This window comes from Penaeus chinensis, chromosome 23 (genome assembly GCF_019202785.1).
Source record: "Penaeus chinensis breed Huanghai No. 1 chromosome 23, ASM1920278v2, whole genome shotgun sequence".
NCBI classification, from domain to species: domain Eukaryota; kingdom Metazoa; phylum Arthropoda; class Malacostraca; order Decapoda; family Penaeidae; genus Penaeus; species Penaeus chinensis.
This window is the reverse complement of record NC_061841.1, coordinates 5,713,624-5,736,123: the sequence shown is the minus strand read 5'-3', so window position 1 is coordinate 5,736,123 and position 22,500 is coordinate 5,713,624. Positions and strand designations below refer to the sequence as shown.

General features: G+C 37.6%; 2 protein-coding genes across 2 annotated transcripts; both read left to right on the top strand.

The window, feature by feature from the left end:
• Window positions 1–6,735: 6,735 nt before the first annotated feature.
• LOC125037639 (chymotrypsin BII-like) lies at window positions 6,736–9,239 on the top strand. Its single transcript, XM_047630841.1, has 8 exons — window positions 6,736–6,778; window positions 7,619–7,697; window positions 7,791–7,975; window positions 8,086–8,230; window positions 8,320–8,486; window positions 8,596–8,682; window positions 8,796–8,932; window positions 9,054–9,239. The coding sequence occupies exons 1-8, from the start codon at window positions 6,736–6,738 to the stop codon at window positions 9,207–9,209; spliced, it is 999 nt and encodes a 332-aa protein (XP_047486797.1). The 3' UTR covers window positions 9,210–9,239.
• Window positions 9,240–16,596: 7,357 nt separating this feature from the next.
• LOC125037544 (chymotrypsin BII-like) lies at window positions 16,597–18,231 on the top strand. Its single transcript, XM_047630713.1, has 7 exons — window positions 16,597–16,656; window positions 16,853–16,934; window positions 17,042–17,186; window positions 17,276–17,442; window positions 17,552–17,638; window positions 17,756–17,892; window positions 18,014–18,231. The coding sequence occupies exons 1-7, from the start codon at window positions 16,612–16,614 to the stop codon at window positions 18,167–18,169; spliced, it is 819 nt and encodes a 272-aa protein (XP_047486669.1). The 5' UTR covers window positions 16,597–16,611; the 3' UTR covers window positions 18,170–18,231.
• Window positions 18,232–22,500: the final 4,269 nt, after the last annotated feature.

Here is a 22,500-nt window from a genome sequence, read left to right as displayed (position 1 = left end):
TATATCTTGTTCTATGAATGGTTATTCTTTGAAATTCATCATAGTTCATTTATTTCAGAACACTTGGCTGAGTCTTTCAAAAATATCACTCGAGGCCTTCCATGGTGTTGGTGACCGTTGGGGCCCCATTCCTTGAATTGGCGGGAAAATGTGTTTTTCTTATTAATACAATTGCTCTCGATACTGCTATTACTGTTATTAATGTTATGATTGCTAAATTGTCATTAAAATATTTTAGACAATAAAATGATACAAAAGACCCTTTCCTAAAGTGAAGGAAAAGGATAAACAGGTGAGATAGGTAGTTCTGATAACTGGCTATTTGGTAATTAAGAACTTGTAGAGCCATCTATGTGTAAATACAATAAATAAACGTGTATTACAATGAGCATGGCATGTATTCTTGCCACATGGGGCGAATGGGTTAAGACCATTATTATCTTTCCTCTCGGCTTCCCTTGGTGGGAACATATTTTTGATGGGATCATATTTTCCTGATCCTTTTTATTGATTTCAAAACTATTAACATTCTGGAATACACTATAGCACAAGGTCTGACAGCATCCTCTTACTCAAGATCTGTTTCTTTGCAATTGCCATTGCATGCTTGGTACATTTCAGTCATTTTTGCACATTGTAGTAACTAGGATTTGGAGAGCAGCAAAATGGTAACTCACTACTTAGGATTTTTCCTGATTAACATATCTTGTCTGACCCAAATGAAGAGGTGTCAGTACTAACAAAAATGTAATCAAAATAAAGTATAGAGAGGACATGTGAACAATCTTATTTCATGTCCTCTCTATACTTTATGGGAACGCTATGATTTTGTTTAAATCTACCCAAGATATATTTCACACACCTAACAGGCACGCGCGCGGGCGCACACACACACACATAAACTCTCCCACACACTTTACACACAGTGAAGAGAACAGTTCCTGAGTTCGAAACGTTGTAGTACTTCCTCCTGCCAGTGGTGATCAATATGTTGAAAGTGATGTTGAGGATGCCAATGACAAGATGCTTAGTAATAAGGAAACGTTTGAAATAGCGGAGAACTGGAAGTGGATGATAGTAGTGAAAGTGAAGAAGTGTAATTTGCGTAGCGACCCCATGGAGAAGCTTGTAGACTTGTTTCCTGATCTAGCTGATCTTTGCCCGCAGTAGCTCCGTTGATGTATTCTCACACCATCCTTTTTGGAGCTCAAATCTGCATGCTATGAGATAATAGAAACCAACACAGTTTCAGGGTCAGCCATGATGAGATGGGGATTTTCCTTTGGATTTTACTAGATATTAAGTGTAGCAAATGCCCTGCCAGGCTGCATTTTCGACAAGGACACAGGTTAGGGAACAATTTATCACAAATAATAAGTGTAGAAAATACACGCACTTTAACTTGACATAACTTGTTCAATTGTTATATAATTTTCATCAGATATACACTTGAGGTAATGAAGTCTTTCCACAAAATCTGACAGAATTAGCTCAATATTCACTACACTTGGGATGAAAAAAAAATACATCTACTCATATTTAAAATAGGCAACTCAAAATTGGGTTTTCTCAGGGTATCCTTCACATCCAAAAACGCTGTTGTTTTAAAACTGTAATCTGATTTTATTTAATATTATTATTTTATGTGGCCGATATCGTCACAGAGTGTGTATATATATGACCCAGTTTACCGCTAAATACAGTCAGTCTATAACAGTCAGTGTATATTATTGCCCCTCTTTTTGACCCAAGAACACCGGATGCCATAGCTACAGCCACACAATAAAAGTTAAGTCTTGAGAGCCTGATATTTATAATTTTACTAGACGCTGGACGTGATCTCTAGTCTTATAAGTAAACATATACATTTACTTATGCCTTGCTATTTTATTTCAATGGTTTTGTTTTTATTATTTTTATTTTATTCACTGTTCCCATAGGACTTGGCTTTTATTCTTATACTTGCTTTTATTTTTATGTGTTTCTACTTACTCTTTGCCATTGTTTTACTTTCCTTCAAGATGTACCTTCACTGCTTCTATGCCGCCGTGTTTTAAATGTTTTTTTTAATATCTAAAGGCCATTTACCTGAGGATCATCTAGAACTCCTTTTTCAGCAGTTAATGTAAGCCTTCAGCTTGGCACTTCATATTGAAATTGCTTTTATTTGTTCACGGAAGTTTTAAAATAACTATAGGGTCCTTTTTGTATTTTATTGTTTTTCCTGGTTTAATATATAATATTAATAATAATTGGTTTATTGAATCTCATGCAGCCAAGGGCTGAAAATATACATAGAAATACAGATAAAGAGGCAACTATATACACACAAACACATATAAACAACAAACAACAAAATACACTAACAATCTATCGGAAAAATAACAAAAGCGAGAGAAACAAAATAACAAAAGACACGCGCAAGAACAGGTAAGCCAGGAGTGCTGGACTAGCAATAGTGGAGTAGTGCTCGTGGAAGAGGTGTGGTGGGCGGTCCATTGACTAGTGCTCGTTGATGAGTCGAGCTAGAGTGAGTATTGTGCTCTGGTGGTAGCGGTCAGTGCGGGCCCGGATGGTTTTTGTTCAATGGTTACTTTAAATAAACATTAAGGAGATACACACGGGCACTTACCCCCCCCCCCCCCCCCCGGTACCACACCTCAAGGGGATCTGCACATGAGGAGATATTTCACGTACAGCCTTGTGTCCCTTACTAGCATAAAGGAACGGTCAACAGTGCGGGACCCATGGCCACGGATGCACTTAGTTGATACACCACTGTATTATAATCAATCTTGATATATTGGCAGCAGTAAAGTAGTATGAATACATATTTCATGTTGTATATGAAAATGTATATGTTTATATGCATATGTATATCATTCATAAAACGGAATCATGATTGGGCTGATCAGCCGTGGTATCCCCATATATCAGATGTAGTCAGGAGTCATAGAACAACCAAAGTAAAGGCCTAAGTCTTTTCTTTGTTCACAGTTCCATCTAACTAGGAATGATGTCTCTGTCGTTTGCTCACTATGACTAAACCTCCACCAGACATATTCTGCATCTGCTTGCACTGATAAACGCATATTCTACAGAAACCACTGCCCAGCAGCTTCACCGTATCCCTGGTGCATGCTCACAGGATGCTATCCTTGATCCCCAGGGTTCATATCTATATATATATATATACATATATATACATATATATATATTTATATATATATATATGTATGTATGTATGTAGATACATATGTGTATAAGTAAATATATAGTGCATATATATATATATATGAATATATGTGTGTTTGAGTGTGTGTGTGTGTGTGTGAGTGTGTGTGTGTGTGTGTGTGTGCGTTTGAGTGTGTGTGTGTGTGTGTGTGTGTGTGTGTGTGTGTGTGTATGCGCGCGTCCATGTATTTATATTTATGTATATATAAATGTGTATATATTCATATATACAAATATATTTATATATATATGTATATATATGTCTGTATATATATACATGTATATTATATATATATATATATATATATATATATATATATATATATATATATATATACATTATACATGTATGAATACATGATTATACATACATACATATATATATAAATAGCGAGGTAGATATATATAAATATATACACAAATAGGGACAGCTATATATGTACATATATGTATGTATATATATATATATATATATATATATATATATATATATTTACATATATACATTATACATGCATATATACATGAATATAGATACATATGCACACACACACACACACACACACACACACACACACACACACACACACACACACACACATACACACACACACATATATATTTATATATATATATATAATGCATGCATAAATACATATATATGAATATATATAAAATATATATATATACACATTATATGTATATATATATGTATGTATGTATGTCTGTGTATACACGCGCACACACACACACACACACAAACACATTCACACACACACACACACACACACACACTTACACACACACACACACACACACACGCACACACACACACACACACACACATATATATATATATATATATATATATTTAAATATATATATGTATATATGTGTATTATGTATATACAAGTATGATTTTTTTTTTTGTGTGTATATATATATATATATATATATATTAACAAATACTGTATATAGCCTACCTTATCTGTAAAAACCTTGTCAGCGCATCTTTTGTCAGCAGAACCATAGACGAAGAAAGATTAATTAACACTTGCAGAAGTACTTCCGTATTTCCACTAGTCCAGTGGTTCTCAACCTGGGCAGACCAGTATTTCTTATTTTTCTAATTATCTTTGTTATTCTCTTAGCATGGTCACATGGTGGAAAGTTTAATCATAATGCCACTAATTTATACTTATTAAAGAAACTTACAAAACATACTTAATATTTTCTATAAAATCTGGGATGGAATATATGTAGATGCAACGGAGGCGTGGGGGAGAAGGACAATTTCCTAAAGGGGGGCGTGGTAGTTAGAAGCTTAAGAACCACTAATCAAGTCAAAAGAGGGGCAGAGGGACTGTATCTTTTCTGTAGGGGAAGACGCAGGCAAAGCAAACATTTTACATATATATATACAGATACAGACAAATAGATTGATAGATAGAAAGAGGGGGAAAGAGGGGGAGGAGGGAAAAAGAGACAGAAAAATTGGTAGATATATAGATAAACATAACTAGAGAAAGAAAAAGCTTTCGTGAAGTGCATCCACCATTATGTCGTACATATCTGCATATTATAAATAACTAATGTTGTATATATATGTATATATATATAACTAATACATAATAACTAATAACTAATCGTTGATAGCAGTGCTCTAACAATATTAATCCTAATATTCAATATTATCAATATTTTTATTAACAGCACTATATCTTTTTAAAACATTGCTATGGATATCATCATGTAATTATGAAAATTATCATTATATCATAATAAACAGTAGTTTAACTATCAATATCCACATTGTCAGTAATACTCATAAAACTTTCCCTTTGCGATAACAAAACGAGTTCTTCATCAGTAGACACGTGTCTCCAGAGATAAAGATAGGAGGGAAAGCCTTTCATGGCCTTTTAGGCCTAAACCTGAATTACGCATCAGAATTTTGGGGGTTGCCCATTCTCACTCACATGCACACACACACACACACACACACACACACACATGTGTGTGTGTGTGTGTGTGTGTGTGCATATATATATATATATATATATTTATATATATATGTATATGTATGTATATATAAATGTGTGTGTATACAGTAACTATACAGCATTTATCTCCATATATATGTGTGTGTGTGTGTATGTGTGTGTGTATGTGTGTGTGTGTGTGTATGTGTGTGTGTGTGTATGTGTGTGTGTATGTGTGTGTGTGTGTGTGTAACATCATCATGGCACCTTCTGTCTCAAGAGACAATGGTTTCCGCCTAAAAGCTTCAGCTCAAGAAACTCACGTAGCTGATGATTCCTGTTCGGCGCTGGCGGTTGCACCTAGGACACATAAGGTCCTGGGGGCGAGTTCACGAAAGGTCTTAGACTCATAGACCCTATTTGGTCTAATGTAATAAGACGATAGAGTAAATATGGCAATAAATATTACACATTAAGTATATATAAGTATGATGTGGCCCCTGCGCTTATTTTCAGGCGGGCGCCGCTATCTGTATATCTTCAATAAAATACAGCAAAACTATGTATGAGACAGTTCAATTAACGTTTGATTATTTGTCAAAATAGGCCTCGAAGCTTTTCTTATTTTTAAATAGGAATAATTTTCAACAGAGGATAATTTGCATAAGAACAAACTAAAGACAGTCCTTTCAACGGTAATATAAAATGTCAGTGAAAAATACTAAATTAACGTTTGATAATAAATCAAAAAGGTTTTCTAATATCTATCAATCATATTCAATGAAGAATTATCTTCAAATTTGTGTAACATTGCACAGTCCTTGCGCGCGCGGTACACTTCCACACCTGTCCTAAAATTTTGGCCGAATCTTAGACAAAAATTGGCTGTCTAAGACATTTTCGTGGGGAGTCACAGACAGATTTGCTTTTCTGAACATCATCGACTTGAGTGAGGTCATCTGAGATATCGGGGAACATGGTCCTCACATTCCATGGGGCCAGTCTGGAAAAGTTTTTTCTTGTCAGATGCATGTCTTATGGTACACTTGTTAGGCATAGGCCCAAGCCACAGGCACCCACTGGAGCAGGTAGACCATGACGGGACAGAACCCTATTGGTTGGGGGCTGACCAGCGAGGATGGACGATAGCTGACCATGGGGTAAGATTACGCCTCCCATCGTCGAAGATGACCCGAGGCGCCCTTGCTTTACACCAGCTAGGACATCTAACCCATAACTGCCATCCCTCATCAATGTGCCTTCGTGTGAAGCTGGAGTGACCTCTCCAGGGCGGATGTTAGGGCTGTATAAAGGATTATTGAGTGGCTCATGCTGCAATCTTCCTCTCTCGGCATCCAAAGTTGAATCCGAAGGAAAGGCAAGCGCCAATACGTCCGACACTTGTTCAACTGCAGAAGCTGCCAAAAGATATCCAGCGGAAACCAAAACTGCCTAACGGGGCTTCCTTCCGGGGTTTAAGTTCGGGGTTCACCTGCCTAGACATATTACCATAGGACTGATGAGCTTGATCTACCCGGGTTACCAAGAGAAAACTGCCAAAAGTCAGAAATGCTGTACTGTGTGTATATATATGTATATATATATATATATATATATATATATACACACATGTGTATGTGTGTATATACACATATATACATATATATGTGCATATATATGTATATATGTATATATAATGTATATAGACACATGCGTGTATGTATATGTATATATACATATATATACATATAAATATACATATATATATCATATATGTATATACATTATATATATATGCAAATATTTATATTATATATATAAATATGTACATATATGCACATATATGTGTATGTATGTATATATCTATATCAGTGTGTGTGTGTGTGTGCGCACATATTAATATATACATATAAATGTATATATACTTATATATGTACATATATTCTTAAGTATGAATGTGTATATATATGTGTGTATTTATATACATATACATTAATATATATGTATATATAAATATATATACATAATTATGTATGTTTATATTGTATATTCCATTTATAGTTTTGCATACGTATACACATAACTGATACGAGAGATACATACGTTTTTAGACAGAGGGAGAGAGAAATAAATAAAACGTGCAAATGAAGCAACGAAGGGAAGAACAAGAAAACACGAATACACCGAAGGCCGATCCGCCCTATTGCTTCCTATGCCCTCAACAAGCAATATAGCGAAAAAGCTTTGGGCATGTTCGTGTTTTCTTGTTCTTCCCTTCGTTGTTTACTTCACAATTTTTTCACTACGAATCCTGCACTCTTACGTACATACAAACAGCACAGTGAGATCGACACAGACAGAGATAAGCCCAACGCGCAGCCTTTTGTCAGCTATATAACCAGCGGCTGAGAAGAAGCCCTCAACAGCACCTCAACAATGGTCGCCAGAGTCGCTTTCCTCCTCGCTTTCGTCGCCGCCGCCGTCAGTATATGATTCATTTCTCTCTTTCAAGAACAAACTCTATTAATAGTTACTAATTTCTTAATGTGTCGGTTTTTAACATTGGTTTTCCAGTGCGAAGATTGGTAATATGTTGGTACTTTCCACTGTAAGCCGTCTAAAAGATATTTCTAAGGATTCTAGCATCTTAGCCTCCTCTTTCCCTCTCCCCAAACAGAGCGGAAACCCCGCCGCGGGGAAGCCATGGCACTGGAAGTCCCCGAAGCCCCTCGTCGACCCCAAGAGTCCTGCATCCGCCGGTCAGTCTTCCAAAATTTTAGTTCGAGAGGACACCTCACTGTGTATAAACGTTCATCTTGCGTCCTTTTTTCTCTCAGGAAGTCAAGTGATATTAGTAATATTGTTACAGGAACTGGGCGCATCGTGGGCGGCACCGAGGCTGTGCCTAACTCGTGGCCCCACCAGGTGGCTCTCTTCATCGACGACATGTATTTCTGTGGCGGTTCCCTCATCTCCAACGAGTGGGTCCTTACGGCCGCTCACTGCATGGACGGGTGAGTCAGCGTCCAAAATACTGTCGAGACGAGGGCATTTGTCCTGCCGCATTTCACACACTGTGTAATTCCCTTTCGCATCCCTTTAGTGCCGGTTTCGTTGATGTTGTGATGGGCGCCCATAACATCCGCCAGAACGAAGCCACGCAGGTCTCCATGACTTCCACCGACTTCTTCACGCACGAGCACTGGAACTCCCACTCGCTCACAAACGATCTTGCCCTCATCAAGCTGCCAAGCCCTGTTCAGTTCAACGGTATCTACCAAAACTCAATAAATTGCCCATTACTTTTGAAAAGAAGTGAAATGACTTCATTCATGTTGCTTCTAGCTCACTAATCTGATATGACGCTGCATCTTCACAGACTTCATTGGCGCCGTCAAGCTGCCTTCCTCTGACGTGGCTGTGGGAACCACCGTCACCCCTACAGGATGGGGCCGCCCCTCTGACAGTCAGTAACTCACACACTTCCTTTACCTCACTTCTACTTAAAACCGATGCCAAACTCTTAACCAATATCGACGATTATCATGTTCGTCACTGAGAACACCTCTCCTCACACAGGCGCCGGTGGCATCTCCGACATCCTCCGTCAGGTGGACGTTCCCATCATGGACACCGCCGACTGCAGCGCCGTCTACGGCCATCTTGGCAACGGCATCGTTTGCATCGACGCCGCAGGCGGAAAGGGAACCTGCAACGTACGAGACTTTGCCTTTACTCTTACTGCGTCAAACTTAACATTTTATGACGACTAATACGTTTGACAAGTAGCAACTAAGTTTCTGGTGAACTAAATTTCCTTTTGCCTTTCCTCACCAGGGTGACTCTGGCGGCCCCCTCAACCTGAACGGCGTCACCTACGGCATCACCTCCTTCGGTTCCTCCGCCGGATGCGAGGTGGGCTACCCCGATGCCTTCAGCCGCGTCTTCTTCTACTTGGACTGGATCGAGACCAACACCGGCATCACCCCCTGAGCAGCCTGGCCTTCAGCGGATCAAATACGGACAGGCGATACTTGGCATGCAAATAAATAACTTTTTCAATGCTAATCATTTCAGTGTCCTAGATATTGTCTCCAGTGATATGAGTATTAGAAATCCCTCTATCGCATTAGTCTATTATTCTCAGAACTAATCACAAAGAATAAGCATAAGAAATTTGTTATGCTGACTAAGCCATCACTCATATGCAAAGTACGAGACCCAAAAATCTCGGCAGTAGGTGAAGTTAGCATTAGATTCCTACCGCATTAAAGTAACAATTGTGTAGTAATTATCAATTGATATTATCATAAAATCTGAAGGCATGGAAAAAATAAATTTCTGTAAACACTGCCAAGGACCTTCTCTACATAAATTTCTCAGAAGTGTGCATGTGTTGGGTTATATACCGAGAATAAGAATAATAACTTTCATAATATATGTTGAACAAATAGTTTGTGTGCCACATACATTTATATGCATACTTGTATATGCATGCATATATATATATATATACATACACACACACACACACACACACACATATATATATATATATATATATATATATATATATATATATTATACGTGTGTGTGTGTATAATGTAAATAAATAATATATACAGATGCAAGGGAGGCGTGGGGGGAAGGACAAATTCCTAAATGGGGGCGTGGTAGTTAAAAGCTTAACTGCTCAAGTCAAAAGAAGGGCAGAGGGACTGTATCTTTTCAGTAGGGGAGGACGTAGGCAAAGCAAACATTATATATATATATATAGATATATACACAGCATTCATACAGTATATATACAGTATACAGACAAATAGATTGATAGGTAGAAAAAAGGCGAAAGAGGGGGAGGAGGGAAAAAGAGACAGAAAAATGGGTAGATATATAGATAAACATAAGTAGAGAAAGAAAAACCTTTCGTGAGGTGCATCCACCAATATGTCGTACATATCTGCATATTATATATAACTAATGTTGTATATATATGTATATATATATAACTAATACATAATAACTAATAACTAATCGTTGATAGCAGTGCTCTAACAATATTAATCCTAATATTCAATATTATCAATATTTTTATTAACAGCACTATATCTTTTTAAAACATTGCTATGGATACCATCATGTAATTATGAAAATTATGATTATATTATAATAAACAGTAGTTTAACTATCCGTATCCACATTGTCAGTAATACTCATAAAACTTTCCCTTCGCGATAACAAAACGAGTTCTTCATCAGTAGACACGTGTCTCCAGAGATAAAGATAGGAGGGAAAGCCTTTCATGGCCTTTTAGGCCTAAACCTGAATTACGCATCAGAATTTTGGGGGTTGCCCATTCTCACTCACATGCACACACACACACACACACACACACACACACACACACATGTGTGTGTGTGTGTGTGTGTGTGTGCATATATATATATATTTATATATATATATATATATATATATATGTGTATGTATATATAAATGTGTGTGTATACAGTAACTATACAGCATTTATCTCCATATATATGTGTGTGTGTGTGTATGTGTGTGAGTATGTGTGTGTGTGTGTGTGTATGTGTGTGTGTGTGTGTGTGTGTGTGTGTGTGTGTGTGTGTGTGTAACATCATCATGGCACCTTCTGTCTCAAGAGACAATGGTTTCCGCCTAAAAGCTTCAGCTCAAGAAACTCACGTAGCTGATGAATCCAATTCCTGTTCGGCGCTGGCGGTTGCACGTAGGACACATAAGGTCCTGGGGGCGTGTTCACGAATGGTCTTAGACTCATAGACCCTATTTGGTCTAATGTAATAAGACGATACAGTAAATATGGCAATAAATATTACACATTAAGTATATATAAGTATGATGTGGCCCCTGCGCTTATTTTCAGGCGGGCGCCGCTATCTGTATATCTTCAATAAAATACAGCAAAACTATGTATGAGACAGTTCAATTAACGTTTGATAATTTGTCAAAATAGGCCTCAAAGCTTTTCTTGTTTTCAAATAGGAATAATTTTCAACAGAGGAAAATTTGCATAAGAACAAATTAAAGACAGTCCTTATGTGTTGGGACAAATTTAAAGACAGTCCTTGCAACGGGAATAGAAAATGTCAGTAAAAAATACTAAATTCACATTTGATGATAAATCAAAATGGTTTTCTAATATTTATCTACCATACTCAAAGAAGAATTATCTTCAAATTTGTGTAACATTGCACTGTCTTACAGACAGTCCTTTCGCACGCGGGACACTTCCACACTTGTCCTAAAATTTTGGCCTAATCTTAGACAAAAATTGGCTGGCTTAGACATTTTCCTTGGGAGTCATAGACAGATTTGCTTTTCTGAACATCATCAACTTCGTGAGGTCTGAGATATCGGGGCACATGGTCCTCACATTCCATGGGGCCAGTCTGTAAAAGTTTTTTCTTGTCAGATGCATGCCTTATGGTACACTTGTTAGGCATAGGCCCAAGCCACAGGCACCCACTGGAGCAGGTAGACCATGACGGGACAGAACCCTATTGGTTGGGGGCTGACCAGCGAGGATGGACGATAGCTGACCATGGGGTAAGATTACGCCTCCCATCGTCGAAGATGACCCGAGGCGCCCTTGCTTTACACCAAGTGAGCTAGGACTTCTGACCCATAACTGCCATCCCCCATCAATGTGCCTTCGTGTGAAGCTGAAGTGACCTCTCCAGGGCGGATGTTAGAGCTGTATAAAGGATTATTGAGCTGCTCATGCTGCACTCTTCCTCTCTCGGCATCCCAAGTCAAATCCGAAGGAAAGGCAAGCGCAAATACGTCCGACACTTGTTCAACTGCAGAAGCTGCCAGAAAGATATCCAGCGGAAACCAAAACTGCCTAACGGGGCTTCCTTCCGGTGTTTAAGTTCGGGGTTCACCTCTACCCGGGTAACCAAGAGAAAACTGCCAAAAGTCAGAAATGCTGTACTGTGTGTGTATATATATACATACATATATATATATATATATATTTACATATATATGTGTCTGTGTGTGTGTGTATGTATAATACACACGTGTGTATATGTGTGTATATATACACATATATACATATATATATGCATATATATGTATATATACACGTATGTGTATGTATATGAATATATACATAAATATATACATTTAATATACATATATATCATATATATATGCATATACATTAGATATATATATGCAAATATTATATATATATTATATACATAAATATGTACATATATGCACATATATATGTGTATGTATGTATATATCTATATTAGTGTGTGTGTGTGTTTGTGTGCGTATGCGTGTGCGTGTGTGTATAAATGTATATATACATATATATGTATATATATTCTCATGTATGCATGTGAATATATATGTATGTTTATAAACATATATATTAATATATATGTATATATAAATATATATATATACATATTTATGTATGTTTATATTGTATATTCCATTTAGAGTTTTGCATACGTATACACATAATTCATATGACAGAGAGAGAGAGAAATAAATAAAACGTGCAAATGAAGCAACGAAGGGAAGAACAAGAAAACACGAATACACCGAGGGCCGATCTGCCCTATTGATTCCTATGCCCTCAACAAGCAATATAGCGAAAAGGCTTTAGGCGTGTTCGTGTTTTCTTGTTCTTCCCTTCGTTGTTTACTTCACAATTTTTTCACTACGAATCCTGCACTCTTACGTACATACAAACAGCAACAGAGGAAAATTTGCATAAGAACAAATTAAAGACAGTCCTTATGTGTTGGGACAAATTTAAAGACAGTCCTTGCAACGGGAATTGAAAATGTCAGTAAAAAATACTAAATTAACATTTGATGATAAATCAAAATGGTTTTCTAATATTTATCTACCATACTCAAAGAAGAATTATCTTCAAATTTGTGTAACATTGCACTGTCTTACAGACAGGACTTGCGCACGCGGGACACTTCCACACTTGTCCTAAAATTTTGGCCTAATCTTAGACAAAAATTGGCTGTCTATGACATTTTCGTGGGAAGTCATAGACAGATTTGCTTTTCTGAACATCATCGACTTGAGTGAGGTCCTCTGAGATATCGGGGCACATGGTCCTCACATTCCCTGGGGCCAGTCTGGAAAAGTTTTACCTTATGGTACACTTGTTAGGCATAGGCCCAAGCCACAGGCACCCACTGGAGCAGGTAGACCATGACGGGACAGAACCCTATTGGTTGGGGGCTGACCAGCGAGGATGGACGATAGCTGACCATGGGGTAAGATTACGCCTCCCATCGTCGAAGATGACCCGAGGCGCCCTTGCTTTACACCAGCTAGGACATCTAACCCATAACTGCCATCCCTCATCAATGTGCCTTCGTGTGAAGCTGGAGTGACCTCTCCAGGGCGGATGTTAGGACTGTATAAAGGATTATTGAGTGGCTCATGCTGCAATCTTCCTCTCTCGGCATCCAAAGTTGAATCCGAAGGAAAGGCAAGCGCCAATACGTCCGACACTTGTTCAACTGCAGAAGCTGCCAAAAGATATCCAGCGGAAACCAAAACTGCCTAACGGGGCTTCCTTCCGGGGTTTAAGTTCGGGGTTCACCTGCCTAGACATATTACCATAGGACTGATGAGCTTGATCTACCCGGGTTACCAAGAGAAAACTGCCAAAAGTCAGAAATGCTGTACTGTGTGTGTATATATATACATACATATATATATATATATATATTTATATATATATGTGTGTGTGTGTGTGTGTGTGTGTGTGTATAATACACACGTGTGTATATGTGTGTATATATACACATATATACATATATATATATGCATATATATGTATATATACACATATATGTGTATATGTAATGTATATAGACACGTATGTGTATGTATATGTATATATACATAAATATATACATTTAATATACATATATATCATATATATGTATATACATTAGATATATATATGCAAATATTATATATATTATATATATAAATATGTACATATATGCACATATATATGTGTATGTATGTATATATCTATATTAGTGTGTGTGTGTGTTTGTGTGCGTATGCGTGTGCGTGTGTGTATAAATGTATATATACATATATATGTATATACATTCTCATGTATGCATGTGAATATATATGTATGTTTATATACATATATATTAATATATATGTATATATAAATATATATATACATATTTATGTATGTTTATATTGTATATTCCATTTAGAGTTTTGCATACGTATACACATAATTCATATGACAGAGAGAGAGAGAAATAAATAAAACGTGCAAATGAATCAACGAAGGGAAGAACAAGAAAACACGAATACACCGAGGGCCGACCGCCCTATTGATTCCTATGCCCTCAACAAGCAATATAGCGAAAAGGCTTTAGGGCGTGTTCGTGTTTTCTTGTTCTTCCCTTCGTTGTTTACTTCACAATTTTTTCACTACGAATCCAGCACTCTTACGTACATACAAACAGCAACAGAGGAAAATTTGCATAAGAACAAATTAAAGACAGTCCTTATGTGTTGGGACAAATTTAAAGACAGTCCTTGCAACGGGAATGGAAAATGTCAGTAAAAAATACTAAATTCACATTTGATGATAAATCAAAAAGGTTTTCTAATATTTATCTACCATACTCAAAGAAGAATTATCTTCAAATTTGTGTAACATTGCACTGTCTTACAGACAGTCCTTGCGCGCGCGGGACACTTCCACACCTGTCCTAAAATTTTGACCGAATCTTAGACAAAAATTGGCTGTCTAAGACATTTTCGTGGGGAGTCATAGACAGATTTGCTTCTCTGAACATCATCGACTTGAGTTAGGTCATCTGAGATATCGAGGCACATGGTCCTCACATTCCCTGGGGCCAGTCTGGAAAAGTTTTACCTTATGGTACACTTGTTAGGCATAGGCCCAAGCCACAGGCACCCACTGGAGCAGGTAGACCATGACGGGACAGAACCCTATTGGTTGGGGGCTGACCAGCGAGGATGGACGATAGCTGACCATGGGGTAAGATTACGCCTCCCATCGTCGAAGATGACCCGAGGTGCCCTTGCTTTACACCAGCTAGGACATCTAACCCATAACTGCCATCCCCCATCAATGTGCCTTCGTGTGAAGCTGGAGTGACCTCTCCAGGGCGGAAGTTAGGGCTGTATAAAGGATTATTGAGCTGCTCATGCTGCACTCTTCCTCTCTCGGCAACCCAAGTGAAATCCGAAGGAAAGGCAAGCGCCAATACGTCCGACACTTGTTCAACTGCAGAAGCTGCCAAAAGATATCCAGCGGAAACCAAAACTGCCTAACGGGGCTTCCTTCCGGGGTTTAAGTTCGGGGTTCACCTGCCTAGACATATTACCATAGGACTCATGAGCTTGATCTACCCGGGTTACCAAGAGAAAACTTCCAAATGTCAGAAATGCTGTACTGTGTGTGTATATATATACATACATATATATATATATATATATTTATATATATATGTGTGTGTGTGTGTGTGTGTGTGTGTGTATAATACACACGTGTGTATATGTGTGTATATATACACATATATACATATATATATATGCATATATATGTATATATACACATATATGTGTATATGTAATGTATATAGACACGTATGTGTATGTATATGTATATATACATAAATATATACATTTAATATACATATATATCATATATATGTATATACATTAGATATATATATGCAAATATTATATATATTATATATATAAATATGTACATATATGCACATATATATGTGTATGTATGTATATATCTATATTAGTGTGTGTGTGTGTTTGTGTGCGTATGCGTGTGCGTGTGTGTATAAATGTATATATACATATATATGTATATACATTCTCATGTATGCATGTGAATATATATGTATGTTTATATACATATATATTAATATATATGTATATATAAATATATATATACATATTTATGTATGTTTATATTGTATATTCCATTTAGAGTTTTGCATACGTATACACATAATTCATATGACAGAGAGAGAGAGAAATAAATAATATGTGCAAATGAATCAACGGAGGGAAGAACAAGAAAACACGAATACACCGAAGGCCGACCCGCCCTATTGATTCCTATGCCTTCAACAAGCAATATAGCGAAAAGGCTTTGGGCGTGTTCGTGTTTTCTTGTTCTTCCCTTCGTTGTTTACTTCACAATTTTTTCACTACGAATCAAGCACTCTTACGTACATACAAACAGCACAGTGAGATCGACACAGACAGAGATAAGCCCAACGCGCAGTCTTTTGTCAGCTATATAACCAGCGGCTGAGAAGGAGCCCTCAGCAGTACCGCAACCATGGTCGCCAGAGTCGCTCTCCTCCTCGCTTTCGTCGCCGCCGCCGTCAGTATATGATTAATTTCTCTCTCTCAAGAACAAACTCTATTAATAGTTACTCATTTCTTAATGTGTCGGTTTTTAACATTGGTTTTCCAGTGCGATGATTGGTAATATGTTGGTACTTTCCACTGTAAGCCGTCTAAAAGATATTTCTTAGGATTCTAGCATCTTAGCCTCCTCTTTCCCTTTCCCTTAACAGAGCGGAAACCCCGCCGCGGGGAAGCCATGGCACTGGAAGTCCCCGAAGCCCCTCGTCGACCCCAGGATTCCTCCACCCGCCGGTCAGTCTTCCAAAATTATAGTTCGAGAAGATACCTCAACGTGTAAAAACGTTCTTGTGTTCATTATTCTCTCAGAAAGTCAAGTGATATTAGTAATATTGTTACAGGAACTGGGCGTATCGTGGGCGGCACCGAGGCTGTGCCTAACTCGTGGCCCCATCAGGTGGCTCTCTTCATCGACGGCATGTACTTCTGTGGCGGTTCCCTCATCTCCAACGAGTGGGTCCTTACGGCCGCTCACTGCATGGACGGGTGAGTCAGCGTGCATAATACTGTCGAGACGAGGGCATTTGTCCTGCCGCATTTCACACACTGTGTAATTCCCTTTCGCATCCCTTTAGTGCTGGTTTCGTTGATGTTGTGATGGGCGCCCATAACATCCGCCAGAACGAAGCCACGCAGGTCTCCATGACTTCCACCGACTTCTTCACGCACGAGCACTGGAACTCCCACTCGCTCACAAACGATCTTGCCCTCATCAAGCTGCCAAGCCCTGTTCAGTTCAACGGTATTTACCAAAACTCAATAAATTGCCCATTACTTTTGAAAAGAAGTGAAATGACTTCATTCATGTTGCTTCTAGCTCACTAATCTGATATGACGCTGCATCTTCACAGACTTCATTGGCGCCGTCAAGCTGCCTTCCTCTGACGTGGCTGTGGGAACCACCGTCACCCCTACAGGATGGGGCCGCCCCTCTGACAGTCAGTAACTCACACACTTCCTTTACCTCACTTCATTCTACTTAAAACCGGTGCCAAATACTTAACCAGTATCGACGATTATCATGCTCGTCACTGAGAACACCTCTCCTCACACAGGCGCCGGTGGCATCTCCGACATCCTCCGTCAGGTGGACGTTCCCATCATGGACACCGCCGACTGCAGCGCCGTCTACGGCCATCTTGGCAACGGCATCGTTTGCATCGACGCCGCAGGCGGAAAGGGAACCTGCAACGTACGAGACTTTGCCTTTACTCTTACTGCGTCAAACTTAACATTTTATGACGACTAATACGTTTGACAAGTAGCAACTAAGTTTCTGGTGAACTAAATTTCCTTTTGCCTTTCCTCACCAGGGTGACTCTGGCGGCCCCCTCAACCTGAACGGCGTCACCTACGGCATCACCTCCTTCGGTTCCTCCGCCGGATGCGAGGTGGGCTACCCCGATGCCTTCAGCCGCGTCTTCTTCTACTTGGACTGGATCGAGACCAACACCGGCATCACCCCCTGAGCAGGAGCGCCGGGACGCCTTCCTTCGCGTCTGCCTGGTCTTCAGTGGATTAAATGCAGACAAGCGATACTTGGCATGCAAATAAATAACTTTTTCAATGCTAATCATTTCAGTATCCAAGATATTATCCCAGTGATATGAGTTAGAAATTCCCCTGTCATATTAGTGTTTTACCCTCAGTACGAATCACAAAGAATAAGCATAAGGCATTTTATATGATGACCAAACCGTCACTCATAAGTAAATTACGAGACCCTAAAATCTCGTCAGTAGATGAGGTGTTTGAACGAGAACAAAGAATAATCTCTTTTAGCATTTGATTCTTAACGCATACAAGTAATAATTGTGTATTAATTGCGTCACAATCAATGTAATCACAAGAAAAATATTAGCCTTTTTTTATCGTCAAAGAAGCGTCTGTACATACAGTTCTGAGAACTGTGCACGAGTATTGAAAAAAATAAGATTAAAAAAAACATGTAAAGTGTTGGGTTATATGCCGAGATTAAAGATGAATAACTTTTAAAATATATGATATAAAAAAAAAACTTCGCGCCGTATACACACACACATTTACATACTTACATACATACATATATATATATATATATATATATATATGTATATATGTATATGTATATATACATTACATATATATACAAACTTATATATATATATATATATATATATATGTATACATATACATATATATGTGAATATATATATTCATATATATATATATATATATATATTTATTTATATATATTTATATACGTAAATATATAAACACAAACACATGTTCTGGGCCAAGTATTTTGAGCAGCTGTACTGAGTAGACCATCCAACAGTTAGTTTGGATGCAGGTGGTATCACAGTACCTGTACCAGACTACCCATTAACGGTATATGATATCCCTGATGAACTGCTAAAGGCTGGGGGTTTGCATGCCGTCTTGACTGCCATCTGGTAGTCTGGTTTCATTCCCCTGACCTGTTGAGGGGTGTGGTCATCCCTCTCTAGAAGGGGAAAGGGGATCGTTGGGACTGTAGGAACTACCATGGCATCACACTGTTCAGTTTACAAGGCAAGGTTTTCGCCCACATTCTGAAACGCAACCACCTACTAAGGCACCAGAGACCTATCGCTTCAAGTAATAGTGGAACGCCGTCGTGAGTTCGGTCGTGGGTCGCTTGCAGCCTACATCGACCTCAAGAATGCGTTTGACTCAGTACATCAAGAATCGCTATGGGAGATCCTGAGACTTAAGGGCATTCTGAAACATATTATTGGCCTAATAGCAAACCTTATATACCGGTACTAAAAATGCAGTAAAGTGTGGTGGGAGCCTGTCGAACTTCTTTCCTGTTAATTCAGGGGTGAGGCAAGGCTGTGTCCTTGCACCAAAACTTTTCAACACCTGCATGGACTGGATAATGGGCAGAACTACTATCCAAAGTCATTGTTGTCATAGCTTGGGCAGTTCGAACAGTCCTGTCACGAGGAGTTGGAGATGGGTCGAGGGCCTGCCTGGATGCGGCCATGCGGCCATGCATTAGTTCCTTGATGATGATGACACACACACACACATTAACACACACATATTTACATATATATACCAAATATATATATATATATATATATTTATTTATATATATATGCATGTATGTATATATATATGTATATGTGTGTATATATATGTATGTGTATGTATATGTGTGTATACATATATTGCATGCTGCACGTGAATTTATATATACATTTATATACAGATCATATTTATCTATGCATATATGAATGAATATACATATATACATATAAATGTTTACATGCACATACATACACATATATATACAAATATGTATATATATAAATATATATTCTTGAATGAATACCTCAATGGATTCTGGAGAAAAACAATCCTTGTTGCTTATTCCTTTGTTCTCCATAACTGATGAGATACAATATCTCTATGTCCATCCCTACTTTCCAGGACTCATATGAAAATCTAAAACAAAACAAAGTGAAACGTAACAACTGTGGCCACCTGGTCATATATACTATTAAACTGATAATTCACACAGTTCCCTCAAATGAAGTACACCTTTGAATGCTAACAAACTTATAATAAATGTAATGATAAATAAAATAGTACAAATAATGTAATTTAACTCCAAACCTCTACATTAGGCCTTGGTGCTGTGAGGGATCACAACGACATAATCTTTTAAAACATTTCTATTTGCATTTTCTTTTTTAATTGGGCTACTACACATACATGGCTCCCCTAGATATTTTACAATTTACAATTAATATTATACTACCATAAAACTATATTTCTTTACAAAACTTTCTTAAAAGTAAATACAAATAACGTTATCTTCTGAAGTATCACAAATAAAATCAAGCTCTTTGGCGGTGACTTCCCTAATCTTTGAAGGTACATGAAGTATAATCAAATAAAATTATATTCCGTAGATTCTAATAATATAATTAGTTTATGTATATGTGTCTCTACATAGTTCAATTTAATCCTTTTACCCTTTTTTTATCAAGACATGGATTTGATATCATAATCTTTCTTTTCTTTACATGTCAATCATTGTCTCAAATTACTTCACTTACACGAACCATTTTCCAATGGTTCCTAGTTTCATTTTGATCCTCTATAATCATATCACCTACTTTCACATTTTTGTCTGGGTTTTATTCACTTATCTTTAAATTAAAGAGATTGTATAAACTCTTTATTCCATCTAGACGAAAAAAAAAAAAAAAAAAACATTGGCTAAATACTGTATTCTTCGCCAACTTTTCCTTGAATATAGATCATTACTTTGAAAATTACCTGGTGGTGGCAATACTGTCAAGTGTCAATGAACGACTATTGACGATGGATTCTATTTCAGCCAAAAATGTTTGTAATGAATAATCATCAAGCTGAGTTCCCTGCTAATTATCAGACAATTTTTTTTCAAACAAATGTTTCTCTCCTATGCACCACCCATATGACTAGCATAAGATACATTCCTTTTAAAATTAATCCAATCACAATTATCCTTTAACATTACATTGGTGATTTTTGTTTGATCCATTTCCTTTAAACATATTATATCTTAAGTTCACTCTTGGTACCTGCAAAATTTGGTTCTCTATCTGATTTTAACTCTACTGCCCTCTACTACCAACAAAACGAAAATAAACACCGAGAAAAGAATCAGTATCCATAGATTCCACAATTGCTAGGTGAAGCATGCAAACAACATGTCTTACCTTCACATTAATGGACCAAAATAATCTGCAGCACAATAAGTGAATGGAGGAGAGGGTTCCAGTCTGTCTTTTGGCAGATCTGACATTTCTGATCCAGTGCATTACCTCTTGCTTTCTTACAAACAATAGTTTCTAGTGTGCTTAGCTACCATAGACGAGCCTCCTACATCCCAGTAACCTGGTGATCTTGTTTCATTTAAAGTTATGCATTGACAGTAAACTCTTTGGTGATAGTGACAAATCAGTAATTCTGATATGTGGCATTTACCTAACAAAATTACAGGCTGTCTACTTGCTGCACTCAAGTTCGCTTAACTAAATCTGATTCACATTTTTGTCATCATTACCACTAGTAAATCTAATGTATGAACACTGTCTATAATCATTTTGGAAAGCATCTGAAAAAATGATTTTCACAACGGCTCTTTCACTCTCATTTTATCCAACAAGGCCTAAATAAGAGAGAGCTTCATGTTTTTGGCGTGTCATTGTGGGTTGTTTATGTTCGTCTAATGAATGTTATTTGAATTATCTATAAACATTTAATGAGGCATCATAGTTCGATCTAATATATCTGTATCTAATCATTAATTTTGTTTTTAATATGATATATAATCTTATTTTAAGATTCTAAATAATGCGATTACCAGTAATTATATTACAGTTTTTGATTCGAAAATATCTTTCAGCTCTAGGCAGGGATGAAATACCGATGTAGCGATGTAAATATAGATTAATGTGATCGACCCTTTAGGCAATGTTTGTGGATTTCCAGAATGGTCATTGATCAAAATAAACAAATGTACCAGGCATCAAAGGTTACACAGCATTATGGTATAGTATTGTGGCGAAAAAGGCAAATATGATGTAGTGTGATCCTTACACTAGGCCTCAGTTTCCGCCTCCTAAGCCCCCCCCCCCCCTCCCCCACGGCAACAACGAGCAAGGGTATCCATAGCAGCACACTTGTTAACTTTAACTGTACTACAAACAACTGCCTCGTTTACTTGTTCCTTACCTTGAACTTTATTTTGAGACCCATCTGCTCTCTTGCATTAGTA

Coding starts and splice junctions, on each gene's coding strand:
- LOC125037639 (XM_047630841.1), top strand. CDS start 6,736: ATGAGCTTGATCTACCCGGGTTACCAAGAGAAAACTGCCAAAA. Junction 7,698..7,790: donor TCGCTTTCGTCGCCGCCGCC/GTCAGTATATGA, acceptor TTGGTTTTCCAG/TGCGAAGATTGGTAATATGT. Junction 8,231..8,319: donor GCCGCTCACTGCATGGACGG/GTGAGTCAGCGT, acceptor GCATCCCTTTAG/TGCCGGTTTCGTTGATGTTG.
- LOC125037544 (XM_047630713.1), top strand. CDS start 16,612: ATGGTCGCCAGAGTCGCTCTCCTCCTCGCTTTCGTCGCCGCCGCC. Junction 16,657..16,852: donor TCGCTTTCGTCGCCGCCGCC/GTCAGTATATGA, acceptor TTCCCTTAACAG/AGCGGAAACCCCGCCGCGGG. Junction 17,639..17,755: donor ATGGGGCCGCCCCTCTGACA/GTCAGTAACTCA, acceptor CTCCTCACACAG/GCGCCGGTGGCATCTCCGAC.